Genomic DNA, 18,966 nt, shown 5'->3' with positions numbered 1-18,966 from the left:
AATAGTTAATTCAAGACTTTAAAAAAAAATCGATCTTCAAGGGTTTTGAGTTTTAAAAAAATGAATATATTTATTTAGATTGCAGATCAGTCATAATTCCATTCAATGAAGGAAAACTTTGCCCATTTCCATTTTAATTTCCAGAATTCCTATTGGCACAGGTTTGGGGGAAATTATTCCATTTGGCCAATAAAAGTTTTAAATGGAATAAGCCTTCAAAGTTGACCCCATTTGAAGTAGTCCAGTATATCTTAATAATCAGGCCTGGTAGACTGAGTGACTGAGGAAGTGAGTGCTTTAGGCATTGATACCCTCTTTCCCTCACAGATGGCATACCTTCTGATGAAGGTGACCTTATCTGATGTATAATAATCCTTGAACCCCAAAAGCAGGTGGCAGGAATTGGCAACATTCAGAACAAGTATGCCCTGGGCTTGTATCCATCTATCTCTCAGCTTACTGCTAGAGCTGCACAGGACAAACAGAAGTGCTGAGGATTTGGTGACTATATATGCCATTTAAAAAAAACCTCAGCATTGCTGATAATGCTTAGTTCTTGAAAAATAGGAATTTTACTTACTGTTAGGTTCCTCCCGTCCCTCCTGCACCTTCTTTAGCCAGTGAAGCACATTCATCCTTGAAATAATCTGCCCTTCAGGAAATGCAAATACATGGCTTCCAGAGCCAATCTTCACTAAGATGAGAGCTGGTAGCTGTGGAAGGTAGTTCAAATATATTTGAAGAATCTCTTCACCAACTTGTGTGTTTCGCCTCAGTGGTATAAAAATATAGTAAAAGCATTATTGATAAGATATCTTAACAGCAACACAATGAAAATATTACATCTGATTTATGCTATTAATGAAAAATTATGCTGGTTGCATACGTGAAAACAATTAGCACAGAAGAAATTATTTTTAAATTGTTATTAATGGATAAAGAGCAATTGTGATAATGAGATCTATGGGATTTTAGATGCACTGAACAGGTCACACAACATTCAGACTACATCTATTACTTAAAAACTGATTAACAATAGAAACATTTTTATTGTTGTGCACTATAACAACCAGAGCAAAGGTTGTCACCATACCAGTGTAAGATGTGTTCAATCGGAATGACTGATTTAATTATCATGTAAGTAAAATTCAACTAAATCTATTCAATGATGGTTCGTATGTCAGATTTATAATTTATGCATCAGCTGTGTTAAAAAAATTATCATAACCAATGGATACTCAGTAATAAAAGATTTTTAAAATCAACAGATACACAGCTAATAAATGTGATTTCTTTTCATGAATACTTGTGCTTCAACTGATAAAGGAGGGAGTCATACAGCATGGAAGCCCACCCTCTGACTCAACTCATCCATGCTGACTGCATTGCCCATTGAGCTAGTACCATCTGCCTACATTTGACCCATAGCCCTCTAAACCTCGCCTATCCATATATCTATCTGGATGCCTTTTAAATGTCGCTAATGTGCCCTCCCCACCTCAGTCAAAGTCACACCACCCTTTGCACGAATAAGTTGCCCCGATGTTTCTTTTACAAGTCTTGCCTCTGATTTTAAGTCCATGCTTTCTTATTTTTAACATCCCCTCTCTAGGAAAAAGTCTATGTGCCTGCAGCCTGACTATGACGCTCTATGAGGTCATCCCCTAAATCTCATACTTTCCAGAGAATAAAGTCCTAGTTGATGTAATCTCTTTTTGTCCAAGCAACATTCTGATAAACCTTTGGCACTCTGTTTATTTTACTGGCATCTTTCCTATAAAAGGGAAACCAAAACAGTACACAATAATCTGTGCTACATACCACAATGAAACTTCCCATCTCCTATTTCTCAGTGCCCTGACTGATGAAGGCCAGCATGTGAAACACCTCATTTACCACCTTATTCATTAATAAGCAAATTAATTACAGTATATGTACATTGAATGGATTTAAAACATGCAAAAAAATCCCAGAAATATCATATATTAAGAAAAGCAAGGTAGTGTCCAAGGGTTCAATGTCCATTTAGTAATCAGATGGCAGAGGGGAAGAAGTTGTTCCTAAATCATTGAGTGTGTGCCTTCAGGCTTCTGTATCTCCTACCTGATGGTAACAATGAGAAAAGGGCATGCCCTGGGTGCTGGAGGTCCTTAATAATGGATGTTGCCTTTCTGAGACACCGCTCCCTGAAGATGTCCTGAGTACTTAGTAGGTTAATACCCAAGATGGAACTGACTAAATTTGCAACCCTCTGCAGCTTATTTCAGTCCTGTGCAGAAACAGCACCCCCCCCCCCCATACCAGACAGCAATATAGCCTGTCAGAATGTTCTCCACGCTACATTTATAGAAGTTTTTGAGTGTATTTGTTGACATACCAAATCTCTTCAAACTCCTAATAAAGTATAACTGCTGACTTGCCTTCTTTATATCTTCATCAATATGTTGGGACCAGGCTAGGTCCTCAGAGATCTTGACACCCAGGAACTAGAAACTGCTCACTCTCTCCACTTCTGATCTTGTTGCTGTGGCACCACTCTACTAGTTGACATATCTCACTCCTGTACACCCTCTCCTCACCACCTGCGAATCTACTAACAATGTTTGTATCGTCAGCAAATTTATAGATGGTATTTGAGCTATGCCTCGCCACACAGTCATGGGCATATACAGAGTACAGCAATGGGCTAAGCACACACCCAAAGTGCACCAGTGTTGATCGTCAGTGAGGAGGAGATGTTATCACCAATCCGCACAGATTGTGGTCTTCCGATTATGAAGTTGAGGATTCAATTGCAGAGGGAGGTACAGAGGCCCAAGTTCTGTAACTTCTCAATCAGGATTGTGGGAGCGATGGTATTAAATGTTGAGCTATGATCGATGAACAGCATCCTGACATAGGTGTTTGTGTTGTCCAGGTGGTCAAAAACTGTGTGGAGAGCCATTGAGATTGCATCTACCATTGACCTATTGTGGCAATAGGCAAATTGCAATGGGTCCAGGTCCTTGCTGAGGCAGGAATTCAATCTAGTCATGACCAACCTCTCAAAGCATTTCATCACTGTCGATGTGAGTGCCACAGGGTGATAGTCATTAAGGCAGCTCACATTATTCTTCTTAGGCACTGGTATAATTGTTGCCTTTTTGAAGCAAGTGGGAACTTTCACCCGTAGCAATGAGAGGCTGAAAATGTCCTTGAATACTCCCACCAGTTAGTTGGCACAGGTTTTCAGAGCCTTACCAGCTATGTTCCCTCTGAGGTGTGAGCGTGTGTGCCAATGCCGGATTAACCTAGTAGGAAATGTGGCATACTATGGGCCCCGCACTAAATGCTTGCAAGCTGCAGTCTGGTGAAGTCGGCATCTCACTGCATTCTCATGATGATCTGGCAACACATGAATGTTTTCATGTTGGGGGAGGTGTATGCTGCATGGTATGTGTGTGTGCAGGCGTGTGTTGGCTCCTTGCTGTGTCGTGATGATCTTTGTGGTATCTCCCATGCTCCCAGGCCGCTGCAGCGTGCGCTGCTACACTGCTGGAGGGTGCGCCGCCGCAGTGAGCCTGCGACAAGGGATGTTCGACTCAACAGTTTTATGAAACCCAGTTCATGATTCCTCATCTTTTTCCTGATTTTAGGTAGTCCGAACCAGCTCAGGAACATACAAGAACAGATTTGATTGAGTTTCAACCTGTATTTCCCAAATGAAAATGGGTTTCAATAAGCAACTAAACAGATAATTTTCAGAACACTATTCCTAGTTGGTTGTTGAGTACATGTGATCCACACGCACTCATAGCCACAACAGTCACATAAATTTGTTATTGACTGTGTGCTATGTTTTGCTGTCTGGACCAGTTGAAAGATTTGTGAAGTTTTTTTGATATCGAAGGTCATAGTCCTGACCAGGTCACTCAAAATTTACTTGACTTTTTAAAAGGAAAATGACATTGATATAAAAGACTGCCGTGGTCAGAGTTATGACAATGCTAGCAACATGAGTGGCAAGTATAGTGGCTTACAAGCATGAATTAAAGAGCTGAATAAGTTTGTGGATTACATTCCACGTTTTGCACATTCACTAAATTTGCTTGGAAAATGTGCTGCTGTATATTGTCAAGAAGCATCAATTTTCTTTCAATTTGTAGAAAGCCTGTACACATCTTTTTCTGTTTCTACTGTTACGACTGTGCCCCAACTCTGAGGGGCCGAAGGATACAAAGTAGTCCCCTCCTCTTTGAGAATCGCAAGATCGCTATTAATTCAGGTCAGGAGACCCAGGAAATGAGAGAAAGACACGCAGAATCCACAAGGGGTTTGGAATATCCTGGCTCCTCAGCGATACAAAGGCACGGGAAACGGCCATTGTCTCTTGGAGACTGAATTGTGTATTAAGAACTGTACTATTTATTTGAAGCCCTCAGGGAATGACCAAAGTGGGCTGGGTTGAGGGATGGCACTATCCCAACCTGATTGACATCTGAGACCCCGTGAGTAAGGATAAAAGAGGGTCTGGGGAACAACCCCTTTAGACGCACCAGGAGAAACGCTAGAAATCCCGTGACAGCGTTTAATAGCGACAGCCGGTGGAGGGCCCACGTGTGTCCTTTCCCATTGCCCATGATTGAGGCCTTACCACGGAAGACGGCTTAGCTAAAGAAGAGATCACCACCGACGCCATTTCGAAGGATTGACATCATAAAAAAAGGAAAACGGGCAAGTTCCAAAATCTCTCTCTCTCGACTCCAACCCAAGGCTGCAGCCTGAATGAACTAAAGTGACTTTTATATTTCCATCGGACAATACATTATCCCCTAGACAATGACAGAGCTAGTTCTTATTGATTATTATTATACCCGTGCTTTTAGATTTAGTATTGAGAACGTATATTATCTGTATGTTTGCATTGATATTATTTTTGTGTATTTTTATCATTAAATACCGTTAAAAATAGTACCATCAGACTTCAACGGACCTCTCTATCTTTGCTGGTAAGTGACCCAGTTACGGGGTACGTAACAACTTGGGGTTCTCGCCTCGAGATTTGATACCAAATTGGGGAGCCAGTGAATCGGGCTTGTAAGTCCAAACTTGGATCTGGTTACGCGGGTAGCCAGATGGGAAACCAGCAAAGATGGACGTGGATGAATTTACAGAAAACCCGACTCTGGAGGCGCTAGAGGTGGCCACCAAGTCAGAATTAATAAATATGGCGAAAGGACTAAGCCTCGCAGAGGTGAGGCTGTCGATGAAAAAGTGGGAGGTGCAGAGGGCCATAGCTCAGTATTATATTGGGAAGAATGTGTTTTCAGCTGAGGTATTGGAAAATATCCCTGAAAAGGTACCAGCTAGTGGGACGGCTCAGTTAGAGTTGGAGAAATTGAGGCTGGACATGGAACATAGGAAGAGGGAGCATGAGTTCCAGCTAAAGCAGCTGGAAGCAGCTGAAAAGGAAAAGGAAAGAGCTGAGAGAGAAAGAGAAAGGGCCGACAAGCAAAGGGAGCATGAGCTCCAGCTAAAGCAGCTGAAAAGGAAAAGAAAAGAGCCGAGAAGGAGAGGGAGGCAGAAAAAAGAGGCAACATGACTTGGATATGGAGCAGCTAAGGCAAGAGCGAAGAGCTCATGGGTCAGACCGAGAGGAGCGGTTTAATGTTAGTCGGGAGTTGAGGTTAGTACCTCCGTTCGAGGAGACGGATGTTGATAGTTATTTCTTGCATTTTGAAAAGGTGGCAGTGAATCAGAAGTGGCCCAAAGAGCAGAGGGTGGCGTTGTTACAAAGTGTGTTAAGAGGGAAGGCCCAGCGGGCATATGCGGCGTTGTCCATGGAGGAGGAAGAGGCAGAGAATTATGAAAAAGTAAAGGAGGCCATTCTTCAGACTTACGAATTGGTACCTGAAGCGTACAGACAAAAGTTCAGAAATTTAAAGAAAGGGTGGAATCAGATGTATACCAAGTTTGCCTATGAGAAGGGTGTGCTCTTGGATCGTTGGTGTGCAGCAGAAATAGTGGAAGAGGATTTTTGGCGTCTCGGGGAGTTAATTCTGATTGAGGAATTTAAAGGTTGTGTTTTGGAGGATATCTGGATGTATTTGAATGAGAAGCCGAATAAGTCCATCTCCGAATTTGCTAGGTTCACAGATGAATATGCCCTAACCCACAAGACAAAGATTTCCTCAAATAAAAGTTACCAGAGAGACCGTGGGAACGATCGAGAAAGCCCGCCGGCTGAAGCACAGGTCCCGCCGGGAGCTAGTGGTAAGATTGAGGGGGAGAGGCAAGACGGCCAGAGATTTCTGGGCTTGACCTGTTTCAATTGTGGAAAGGGGGGGACATATTGCATCTAGGTGCTTTGCTCCGAGGAAGGAGACAGGAAAAGGGAAAGCAGCAGTCCCTATAGGATGTGCCGTGGTAATCAGTAAATCGACAAGAGAGCCTCGGGTAGACAGAGTACGAGAAGGGTCTGAGACTTGTATGTCAAACGAAACCATGTCTGTGAGGGAGGGAGACCCACCAGTTCCCGTGCGGATCTGGAGAGACACGGGCGCTGAACTGTCCTTGATCAGCAGTAAGGTACTGGATTTTGGTCGCCAGACAGGAATGGTAGCTGTGAAAGGAATAGGAAAAGGGACAGAAATGGTTTTCTTGCATAGGATCATTATGAATTGTGAGCTGGTATCTGAACCAGTTGAAATGGAGGTGCGATCAGAATTCCCGAGAACTGACGCAAACGTCCTTCTGGGTAATGATTTAGCAGGTGGTAAGGTTTGGTCAGCAACGAAGCTGACGAGACAGCCGTTGGAGGTCCCGCCTGTAGATTCCAAGCTCAATCCCGCATGCGCGATCACTCGCAGCAGGTCGAGAAAGGCAGCTGAGAACGAGAGCAGTTTAATTCCGGCCAGTATCGATTTGGCCGAGATGCTTTTACCGACCCTGTACCACGACGGTTTAGGGGGTGGTAAAACGAAGAGTAGTAAAGCGAAAGCGAGTGAGGGAGAGGAGGTAGACCTGCCCTTAGCAAGGAGAAAATTTATAGAGACACGAAATAAAGATGAGAAACAGATAAAGCTGTTAAAAGGTCCAGGGTTGGACATGGATGATCTGTCTGGTTTGGCAGAACTGTTTGAAGAAGTCAAAAATTCTAAAGGTGTTCCCGATAATGAAATGAGGGCAGTCCTAGATGAAAAGGGTGCCCTTACCTTGAAGAAGTCTGCTGGGTTGGCAGATGAGGTTGTTTCAGCCCGCGAGGTTGAGTTTACTCCGGAACGGAGTTTCCCAGAGAGTAACTGGGAGGATCAGGGGAATTTAAAATTTGAACAGGGTACAGGTGTTGAAAGCCTGGAAGAGGCAAATGTCCTGTTTAAGTGTGTCCAAGATGTGGATGCACGTGGTACTGAACCTAGTAATGGAGCTCAGAAAAAGTCTGAGATATTTGATTCAGTTGAAAAGGAATGCAGTCCTTGTGGGTCAGATGGACTTGGTTCAGTGAAGAAAGGGTTAACCTTGGTAATAGTGGGAAGTGAGAGTTCCCAGTTGTTTGTGCTCGAAGGTGTATTAAAAGTTAGTGAGCAGCTAGAAGATGGTGAGGTGAATATTATTATTGAAGGAAAAGGGAAAAGTGTAGTTTCTAAATCGAATGAAGAAAATTTAAAGTCTGGATTGATGTCAGACGCAGCAACCAGACTACAGAGACAATGGCTTGGTACCACGGTACCTGTGAATCAATTACAGGTTGAGTTGGAAGGTAAAGGGGCCCCACACGCTATTGTTATTCCAGAGTGTGGTGTGAAACCGCAGAATTCAAAATGCTGTTTGGACAAAGAGGGATCGCTGGCATTGAGAACTAATAGTCTGAAGGGTCCTGAAGAGAAAACTAGCAACTTGCGTAAAATTAAAGAATTGTGTGGAAATTCGGAAAATGGTCTAAGTTTGGGACATAGTGTTGATAAAATAACTCCTATGAAAGGAGCGGGCGAAAGCCTATTTCGCCATGGGGCACAAGCTCACCACGTGGGAATTAACTGGAAAAGAGGCGAGGGTTAATGGGACGCCATTTTTAAATAGCAGAAGCCGGTCTTAAGGGATTTCGACAAAGCATGTGAATAATAAAGACAACCCCCCCCCCCCCATGGAAGCTTTACTGTTAAGTTTGAAAGTAACATAAAGATTAGTATTTTGCATGAACTTTTGTAGTATACACGTAAGCTAAGATCACAACTCTTTAGTTTTGTTTGCTGAAGGAAAAAAAAGGTGGTTATTAAATTGCTGATGCTACAAGGCTTTAATAAGGTACAAGATGTTAAGATATTAAAGGAAGTGACAATGTAATCGTTAACTTAGATGCTGAATTTGATGTATAACTGTATTACTCTGTAAAAAAAAACTTTTGTATTGTTAGATTCTAAATTCCTGTAGGACTCTGTATTACTTCGTTTTTACCGATGGTAAAAACGCGTTGAAGAAAGGGGGTGTTATGACTGTGCCCCAACTCTGAGGGGCTGAAGGGTACAAAGTAGCCCCCTCCTTTTTGAGAATCACAAGATCACTATTAATTCAGGTCAGGAGACCCAGGAAAATGAGAGAGAGACGTTTGGAATGTGTCCTGGCCTCCGCGATACAAAGCCATGGATAACGGCCATTGTCTCTTGGAGACGGAATTGTGTATTGAGTACTGTACTATTTGTGGAAGCCCTCGGGGAATGACCAGAGTGGGCTGGTTGAGGGATGGCATCATCCCAACCTGACTGACATCTGAGACCCCGCGAATAAGGATAAAAGAGGGTCTGGGGAACAACCCCTTCAGACGCACCAGGAGAAACGCTAGAAATCCCGTGACAGCGTTTAATAGCAACAGCCGGTGGGGCCCGCTTGCGTCCTTTCCCGTTGCCTGGGATTGGCGGGACTGACCACGGAAGAACGGCTCAGCTAAAAGGAAAAGGACACCAATGACATTTCGAAGGATCGACATCATAAAAAAGGAAACTCTGGCAAGTTCCAAAATCTCTCTCTCTTGACTCCAACCAAAGGCTGCAGCCTGAATGAACTTGAGTGACTTTTATATTTCCATCGGACAATACATTATCCCCTAGACAATGACAGAGCTAGTTCTTATTGATTATTATTATACCCGTGCTTTTAGATTTAGTATTGAGAACGTATATTATCTGTATGTTTGCATTGATATTATTTTTGTGTATTTTTATCATTAAATACCGTTAAAAATAGTACCATCAGACTTCAACGGACCTCTCTATCTTTGCTGGTAAGTGACCCAGTTACGGGGTACGTAACAACTTGGGGTTCTCGCCTCGAGATTTGATACCAAATTGGGGAGCCAGTGAATCGGGCTTGTAAGTCCAAACTTGGATCTGGTTACGCGGGTAGCCAGATGGGAAACCAGCAAAGATGGACGTGGATGAATTTACAGAAAACCCGACTCTGGAGGCGCTAGAGGTGGCCACCAAGTCAGAATTAATAAATATGGCGAAAGGACTAAGCCTCGCAGAGGTGAGGCTGTCGATGAAAAAGTGGGAGGTGCAGAGGGCCATAGCTCAGTATTATATTGGGAAGAATGTGTTTTCAGCTGAGGTATTGGAAAATATCCCTGAAAAGGTACCAGCTAGTGGGACGGCTCAGTTAGAGTTGGAGAAATTGAGGCTGGACATGGAACATAGGAAGAGGGAGCATGAGTTCCAGCTAAAGCAGCTGGAAGCAGCTGAAAAGGAAAAGGAAAGAGCTGAGAGAGAAAGAGAAAGGGCCGACAAGCAAAGGGAGCATGAGCTCCAGCTAAAGCAGCTGAAAAGGAAAAGAAAAGAGCCGAGAAGGAGAGGGAGGCAGAAAAAAGAGGCAACATGACTTGGATATGGAGCAGCTAAGGCAAGAGCGAAGAGCTCATGGGTCAGACCGAGAGGAGCGGTTTAATGTTAGTCGGGAGTTGAGGTTAGTACCTCCGTTCGAGGAGACGGATGTTGATAGTTATTTCTTGCATTTTGAAAAGGTGGCAGTGAATCAGAAGTGGCCCAAAGAGCAGAGGGTGGCGTTGTTACAAAGTGTGTTAAGAGGGAAGGCCCAGCGGGCATATGCGGCGTTGTCCATGGAGGAGGAAGAGGCAGAGAATTATGAAAAAGTAAAGGAGGCCATTCTTCAGACTTACGAATTGGTACCTGAAGCGTACAGACAAAAGTTCAGAAATTTAAAGAAAGGGTGGAATCAGATGTATACCAAGTTTGCCTATGAGAAGGGTGTGCTCTTGGATCGTTGGTGTGCAGCAGAAATAGTGGAAGAGGATTTTTGGCGTCTCGGGGAGTTAATTCTGATTGAGGAATTTAAAGGTTGTGTTTTGGAGGATATCTGGATGTATTTGAATGAGAAGCCGAATAAGTCCATCTCCGAATTTGCTAGGTTCACAGATGAATATGCCCTAACCCACAAGACAAAGATTTCCTCAAATAAAAGTTACCAGAGAGACCGTGGGAACGATCGAGAAAGCCCGCCGGCTGAAGCACAGGTCCCGCCGGGAGCTAGTGGTAAGATTGAGGGGGAGAGGCAAGACGGCCAGAGATTTCTGGGCTTGACCTGTTTCAATTGTGGAAAGGGGGGGACATATTGCATCTAGGTGCTTTGCTCCGAGGAAGGAGACAGGAAAAGGGAAAGCAGCAGTCCCTATAGGATGTGCCGTGGTAATCAGTAAATCGACAAGAGAGCCTCGGGTAGACAGAGTACGAGAAGGGTCTGAGACTTGTATGTCAAACGAAACCATGTCTGTGAGGGAGGGAGACCCACCAGTTCCCGTGCGGATCTGGAGAGACACGGGCGCTGAACTGTCCTTGATCAGCAGTAAGGTACTGGATTTTGGTCGCCAGACAGGAATGGTAGCTGTGAAAGGAATAGGAAAAGGGACAGAAATGGTTTTCTTGCATAGGATCATTATGAATTGTGAGCTGGTATCTGAACCAGTTGAAATGGAGGTGCGATCAGAATTCCCGAGAACTGACGCAAACGTCCTTCTGGGTAATGATTTAGCAGGTGGTAAGGTTTGGTCAGCAACGAAGCTGACGAGACAGCCGTTGGAGGTCCCGCCTGTAGATTCCAAGCTCAATCCCGCATGCGCGATCACTCGCAGCAGGTCGAGAAAGGCAGCTGAGAACGAGAGCAGTTTAATTCCGGCCAGTATCGATTTGGCCGAGATGCTTTTACCGACCCTGTACCACGACGGTTTAGGGGGTGGTAAAACGAAGAGTAGTAAAGCGAAAGCGAGTGAGGGAGAGGAGGTAGACCTGCCCTTAGCAAGGAGAAAATTTATAGAGACACGAAATAAAGATGAGAAACAGATAAAGCTGTTAAAAGGTCCAGGGTTGGACATGGATGATCTGTCTGGTTTGGCAGAACTGTTTGAAGAAGTCAAAAATTCTAAAGGTGTTCCCGATAATGAAATGAGGGCAGTCCTAGATGAAAAGGGTGCCCTTACCTTGAAGAAGTCTGCTGGGTTGGCAGATGAGGTTGTTTCAGCCCGCGAGGTTGAGTTTACTCCGGAACGGAGTTTCCCAGAGAGTAACTGGGAGGATCAGGGGAATTTAAAATTTGAACAGGGTACAGGTGTTGAAAGCCTGGAAGAGGCAAATGTCCTGTTTAAGTGTGTCCAAGATGTGGATGCACGTGGTACTGAACCTAGTAATGGAGCTCAGAAAAAGTCTGAGATATTTGATTCAGTTGAAAAGGAATGCAGTCCTTGTGGGTCAGATGGACTTGGTTCAGTGAAGAAAGGGTTAACCTTGGTAATAGTGGGAAGTGAGAGTTCCCAGTTGTTTGTGCTCGAAGGTGTATTAAAAGTTAGTGAGCAGCTAGAAGATGGTGAGGTGAATATTATTATTGAAGGAAAAGGGAAAAGTGTAGTTTCTAAATCGAATGAAGAAAATTTAAAGTCTGGATTGATGTCAGACGCAGCAACCAGACTACAGAGACAATGGCTTGGTACCACGGTACCTGTGAATCAATTACAGGTTGAGTTGGAAGGTAAAGGGGCCCCACACGCTATTGTTATTCCAGAGTGTGGTGTGAAACCGCAGAATTCAAAATGCTGTTTGGACAAAGAGGGATCGCTGGCATTGAGAACTAATAGTCTGAAGGGTCCTGAAGAGAAAACTAGCAACTTGCGTAAAATTAAAGAATTGTGTGGAAATTCGGAAAATGGTCTAAGTTTGGGACATAGTGTTGATAAAATAACTCCTATGAAAGGAGCGGGCGAAAGCCTATTTCGCCATGGGGCACAAGCTCACCACGTGGGAATTAACTGGAAAAGAGGCGAGGGTTAATGGGACGCCATTTTTAAATAGCAGAAGCCGGTCTTAAGGGATTTCGACAAAGCATGTGAATAATAAAGACAACCCCCCCCCCCCCATGGAAGCTTTACTGTTAAGTTTGAAAGTAACATAAAGATTAGTATTTTGCATGAACTTTTGTAGTATACACGTAAGCTAAGATCACAACTCTTTAGTTTTGTTTGCTGAAGGAAAAAAAAGGTGGTTATTAAATTGCTGATGCTACAAGGCTTTAATAAGGTACAAGATGTTAAGATATTAAAGGAAGTGACAATGTAATCGTTAACTTAGATGCTGAATTTGATGTATAACTGTATTACTCTGTAAAAAAAAACTTTTGTATTGTTAGATTCTAAATTCCTGTAGGACTCTGTATTACTTCGTTTTTACCGATGGTAAAAACGCGTTGAAGAAAGGGGGTGTTATGACTGTGCCCCAACTCTGAGGGGCTGAAGGGTACAAAGTAGCCCCCTCCTTTTTGAGAATCACAAGATCACTATTAATTCAGGTCAGGAGACCCAGGAAAATGAGAGAGAGACGTTTGGAATGTGTCCTGGCCTCCGCGATACAAAGCCATGGATAACGGCCATTGTCTCTTGGAGACGGAATTGTGTATTGAGTACTGTACTATTTGTGGAAGCCCTCGGGGAATGACCAGAGTGGGCTGGTTGAGGGATGGCATCATCCCAACCTGACTGACATCTGAGACCCCGCGAATAAGGATAAAAGAGGGTCTGGGGAACAACCCCTTCAGACGCACCAGGAGAAACGCTAGAAATCCCGTGACAGCGTTTAATAGCAACAGCCGGTGGGGCCCGCTTGCGTCCTTTCCCGTTGCCTGGGATTGGCGGGACTGACCACGGAAGAACGGCTCAGCTAAAAGGAAAAGGACACCAATGACATTTCGAAGGATCGACATCATAAAAAAGGAAACTCTGGCAAGTTCCAAAATCTCTCTCTCTTGACTCCAACCAAAGGCTGCAGCCTGAATGAACTTGAGTGACTTTTATATTTCCATCGGACAATACATTATCCCCTAGACAACGATAGAGCTTATTTCTTATTGATTATTATACTGGCACTTTTAGATTTAGTATTGACGACGTATATTATCTGTATGTTTGCACTGATATTATTTTTGTGTATTTTTATCGATAAATACTGTTAAAAATAGTACCATCAGACTTCAACGGACCTCTCTATCTTTGCTGGTAAGTGACCCAGTTACGGGGTACGTAACACTACTTATCGGTGGGATCTCCTTTCTGCTGCATTATCTGATGGTGGTACTCATTTGCCCATTGCTAAAAGAATGTCAGTTACCACATGGTCAGCTCGTGCAGTTACAACAAAAGCATTTTTATACATCTTTTCTACAATAAAACATGTTTTAGATGACATTTCAAATAACAATGATCAGAAGGCAGAGTGTTGACAACAGGCTCGTGGACTACTTTCAACCATGATGAAGTTGGAAACAGGAATAATGGTCATATTGCGGGATCAAGTATTACAGCGTTTTCAAATGACCAGTGCTTCTTTGCAATCTTCTGGCCAAGACTTGAACAAGCTTGTGCACTCTATGAATCCTTGCATGGATATATTCAAGCTATGCGATCTACTTTTTCAGACATTGAGCAAAAAGCCAAGGATCTGACTAAGTGTGAAAATTATAAACAGCAAACTCGAAGAAAACACAAGCAAAATCACGCATATGATGATTTCAGTGGTTCCAGCAGTCTCAATCCACTTGTTGAATCTCAAACACCTTCTCAGAAGTTTAAAAGCCAAACATTTCTTGCCATTATTGACAAAATAATGTCAAAAAGGCAGAAAGCTTATCTAAAGGTGATTGGTGTTTTTGGATTCCTTCATCAGTTAGTTGTTTACAACTGAAGAGATCGTAAAGAGGATATCAAATCTTATTGAATCATATCCAGAAGATCTGGAAGAGTCTTGATGAAGAATTTGTGCAGTTTACTGAACTGTTGAAAACTGATCTTGCTTCTTATATTGGCGCCAAACAAGACCTTGTAGAGTTACAGTTGTACTGTTTGACAACTGACAATTATTTGGAGTCATGTTTTCCAAATGTAGAAAAATGCCTTGCATCTATTTGTCACTCATGGTTACCAGCTGCAGTGGAAAACGTTCATTTTCAAAACTGAAAAGGGTTAAAAATGAACTAAGGAGCACCATGGGTCAAAACAGATTGAACAATCTCACTCTAGTGAGCACTGAACATGAACTTCCGTGTGAAATAGACATTTCCAGTATCATCAACAAATTTGCTCATGCTAAATCTAGAAAATGTAACTTTTAAATTGTAGTTTTGTTACTTTTGAAATTGATACCTACATGTAAGTGATACTATTGCTGAAGTGTCAGACATTTTGTTGTATTATCTGGCTGTATAGCAAATGAAAAAATTGAATTACTTTACTATGCAAGTAAATAATTTATGTTTTAATACATGTGCATTTTTTAAATTTAGGGCCCCTTTATAACATATGCTACTGGCCCCACACTAGCTTAACCCAGCTCTGGTGTGCGCGCACACACCAGCTTTTCAACCAGTGCACAAAGGAAATTAATGTGCACACAAAAGGTTAGTTACCTAAAATAATGTAGTAATTATTATACTTCTTAATTATACTTCTTGTTTCTGTTATCTAGTTAGATGGTTTTTCAAATACCTCAATGCACGTCACTAAATTACGTCGCCTCACCTTTCCTGTTCCGGTTTGTACAGCTGCATCATGGCAGTAGCCATCTTTGGCAGACAGTGTTCATATCGTAATGTTTACAAAGTTCTGCTTCAAATTCTGTACATAGCTTACTAAGTTTTTATTGAAAAAATATTGATTCACTGCGTCAAATTCAAAAGAAGCAAAGGGCGTAAAGCGCAAAAGAACTTTACAGGTTTTGAGTGATGTCTTTGATGAACTGTCTGCACTGGGCAAGATTCTGCAAAAGAGTGGCCTGACTCCGATTGATTCACTTCATCTTGCGTGAGGCAAAATTAACAACGTAAGAAAGCAGTATCTGGGAAACAATGTTTCGTGGAGTGACAAAGTTAAAGTTTTGCTAAGCCAACAACGTGAAGAAATCATCACAGTAGATACAAGTTCACTGTTGACTTTTATAAATAGTTTGTGTTCATTTAGATGAAAAGTTTCCTGAAGATGAGGCACAAGAATGGTCAGCTTTTGATTTCTCCGCAGATTGTGACTTCACATTTGGCAATGAACAAGTTAATGCCTTATGTCTAAAATATCATGATTTTCTAGCTGAAAATACTGTAATAGCTAGACATTTTAATGATTTCAAATTTTCCGTGCAAGGAAAAATTAAATCCAAATTGATTTCAAACTTTGCTGAAATGGTGGCATTTGTACTTCAAAATGAACAGTTTTGTGACCTTGCACAATTGATGGACATTGGGGGAACCCTTCTTGCCAAAGACAGGAGAGAGAAAAAATAACTGAGTGACTTAAATATGCATGTTATTTTGTTGTTATTCCGTGCGATTTTATGTCAAATATTTTGTAAACCTACAGAAACTGTGTCATGTGTGTATTCAGTGCGTACGTACTTTTGTCACAGGAAAAAAATTTGTACAACATAAGATTTTTTGCACACACTGACTTCTAAAAATTAGAGGGAACATTGCTTACCAGGTACTCCATTGGGACCTTCTGCCTTGCAAGCGTTCACTCTCTTTAAAGACAGCCTAAATCAGCCTCTGAGACTGAGATCACAGGGTCATCAGGTGCAGCAGGGATCTTCACAGCTGTAGTTGTGTTCTCCCTTTCAAAGCGGGCATAGCAGGTGTTGAGTTCATCTGGTAGTGAAGCATCGCTGCCATTCATGCTATTGGGTTTCACTTTGTAGGAAGTAATGTCTTGCAGTCCCTGCCAGAGTTGCTGTACATCCGATGTCATCTCCAACCTGGTTCAAAATTGTCTCTTCACCGTTGAAATAGCCCTCCGCAGAGCACGCCTGGTTTTCTGGTACAGTCCTGGATCACCGGACTTGAATACCACAGATCCAGCCTTCAGCAGGCCACATGCCTCCTGGTTCATCCACTGCTTTTGGTTTGGGAATGTGCAGTAAATCTTTGTAGGCACACACTCATCCACACAGATTTCAATGAAGTCGGTAACAACTGCAGCATACTCATCCAGGTTCGAAGATGAATCCCTGAATATAGTCCACCGATTCAAAGCAGTTCTGTAGGCACCCCTGTGTTTCCCTTGTCCAAACCTTCTTGGTCCTCACTGTTGGTGCTGCAGTCTTCAGTCTCTGCCTATACTCAGGGAGTAGAAGTACAGCCAGGTGATCAGACTTCCCAAAGTGAGGGTGTGGAATAACACGGTTGGCATTCTTGATGGTGGTGTAGCTATGGTCTAGTGTGTTGTTTCCTCTGGTATCGTAAGTGATCTGTTGATGGTAATTGCTTAGTGATTCTTTCAGACTGGCCTGGTTAAAATCTCCCAGAACGATGGTCAAGGCATTAGGGTGCGCTGTTTCAAGCATGTTGATCCCATTGCTCAGATCATCTAAAGCCTGCTTGACATTGGCCTGAGGAGGAATGTATACTGCGACCAAAATGACCCTGGACTTAAAATATCAACTCCTGACAGAAGAGGTTCTTACATCTCTGTCCATTAAATAAATAAATAATTTAATGATTGGATATTGAGAAGATGTGTTTATTCATCAAATAATGTAAGTCATAATGACCTGAAATCTAGAATGAAAGTATTGGAAAGAAAAACCTCCATGAATAGAACAAGCTGGTGTAAAAGGGTCTAAAAATCACTGCTTGCATCTCTACACTGCTGGACGAGATTTAAATAAAATAATCTGAAAATCCATTTTGTTCAAGACACAAAGACACGAAATCTGCTTATTTTATATCCATTGTTGCTGCTTAGACACAATTGAACTTAATTTTGTTTTTCAGGCAAGATTTCAGCAATCTCAACTGTAACAAATATAACACATTTTACAGCTAAAGGGAACACTTATGTAACTGAAGAACCAGCAATGCCTCTTTTTTTTCAACATTATAAAACTTGATAGGAATCAAGTTTTTGAATCACCTAGGCCAGTTAGATTACTGCAAAAGAGGTTGCAACTCACAGATCAATCCAGCATGTGGTATAATTCTTCATACTTCTTAATTTGGTAAATTCTGCGAGTTCTTCTTTGGCTTTCGCAGTTATGGGGTCATCATTGTCAGTAAACAGAATGAGTAGTGGTTGCAGTGGTTGATAGAAAGAAGGGAGATTTTCCACTCTGAGTTCAGGCTACCATTGAAAAACAATTTGTTAAATTATACTGTTGCAAAGACATGCAATCATTAACAAGAGACAACAAAGTCTACCTACACAATTATTAATTTTCAGTTTTAAGCTGATTTTCCAGTGCCAATGATAAATGTGCTTTACACACTTAAATACATTTGCTAATATCAGAGCACAAATACAAAACCGAATAAAAGGTATAAATGTATTAAACTTTCAACAAATTCTGTTTCAATTCTCACTGTTCAATGTAATATAACAATAGCAGTTAACCAGAAGAGGTAGATTTGTCAGTCCATTTTGCTACCAGAGCCAAATTTTCATGGACTATTGGCTGACATATATTGGCTTCCATTATCAAAGTGTGAACAAATGATTAACAATTAAATGACACTGCAAATATTTATATGATTACATAATCAGAGACACAAGTGACAAATTATAATGAGCAATAACTTTTTTTGCTATGTTTTGAAATATTTTTAATCGAGTCTCTTTCTGTCCAAGTAGATATAAAGAAAAAGTCTAGTCTCACGCAGTATTTCTGAAAAGGTGGATTTTCGGTTTGTCTCTTTGCAAAGATTGCTCAATCAGACAATATCACCACAAATTTTTATCAGATAATTTACTTATTTGTTGATGTGGGACCTTATTGTATACTGCCTGGATGATGTCTTTAGCTACATAGCAATGACAGCACAACTCAGCACTTGTAATACCTTACGGGGTATCCTGAGGATGTGAAAAAGAATTACATAAATAGTTTATTCTTGCAGCAAAATTGAGAATTGACTAACTGAACGAAAAAATTTTAAGGATAAAGCTAAATCATAATACACGTCCAAGTAAAAATCATAGCACATAATGAAAATAAAGAAGTGTGTTATATGTGGTACACAGAGAAAACAACTGAATATAATCTGTTTAGATGTTAACATTTGATAGTAAAAGTACCTACAAATTTTTCCAACATTGAACTTTTGATTGCAGATACAATCTCTTTAGCGTGAAATTTCTCAAGCTGAACTCCTTCTATGTGAGACTTCTCGTGCTTCGCAAACACAAGAGCTGGTGGGACCACACCAAATCTCTGGGAGCTTGATGAAAATCCAGCAATTAAAATCAAGAATTAAAATAAAGTCCCGTTTATTGAACAAAGGTAACTTCTATTTCTGAATTAAAACAGTGTTCCCCCCCACTCCCCAGAGGATATCATGATGCAGCTGACATTTGCATTAATGTGCCTTACTTTATACAATATATTGTACATAATTTATACATCATTTCATTTTTGAGAATTTTTTAATCAAAATCATTCACATGCAATTAACTGAAAAGCTAAA

At 41.7% G+C, this 18,966-nt stretch overlaps 1 protein-coding gene across 5 annotated transcripts in view; it reads right to left on the bottom strand.

Moving 5' to 3' along the window:
- The window catches only part of txndc16 (thioredoxin domain containing 16), a 127,963-nt gene that overhangs the window by 10,218 nt on the left and 98,779 nt on the right, over positions 1 to 18,966 (bottom strand). For 3 of the 5 annotated variants that reach the window (XM_059957951.1, XM_059957959.1, XM_059957940.1), the window contains exons 18-20: positions 18,582 to 18,720; positions 17,460 to 17,626; positions 581 to 771 (exon numbers count right to left, since the gene is read on the bottom strand). In XM_059957951.1, the coding sequence (XP_059813934.1) occupies positions 581 to 771; positions 17,460 to 17,626; positions 18,582 to 18,720 (497 nt within the window). The remainder of the gene's footprint in view (positions 1 to 580; positions 772 to 17,459; positions 17,627 to 18,581; positions 18,721 to 18,966) is intronic. The other 2 variants (XR_009509264.1, XR_009509257.1) reach the window with 1 other exon arrangement.

The sequence above is a fragment of the Hypanus sabinus genome, chromosome 2 (assembly GCF_030144855.1).
Source record: "Hypanus sabinus isolate sHypSab1 chromosome 2, sHypSab1.hap1, whole genome shotgun sequence".
Taxonomy (NCBI): Eukaryota; Metazoa; Chordata; class Chondrichthyes; order Myliobatiformes; family Dasyatidae; genus Hypanus; species Hypanus sabinus.
The sequence above is the reverse complement of the archived record's forward strand: the minus strand, read 5'-3'. Positions and strand labels throughout refer to the sequence as shown.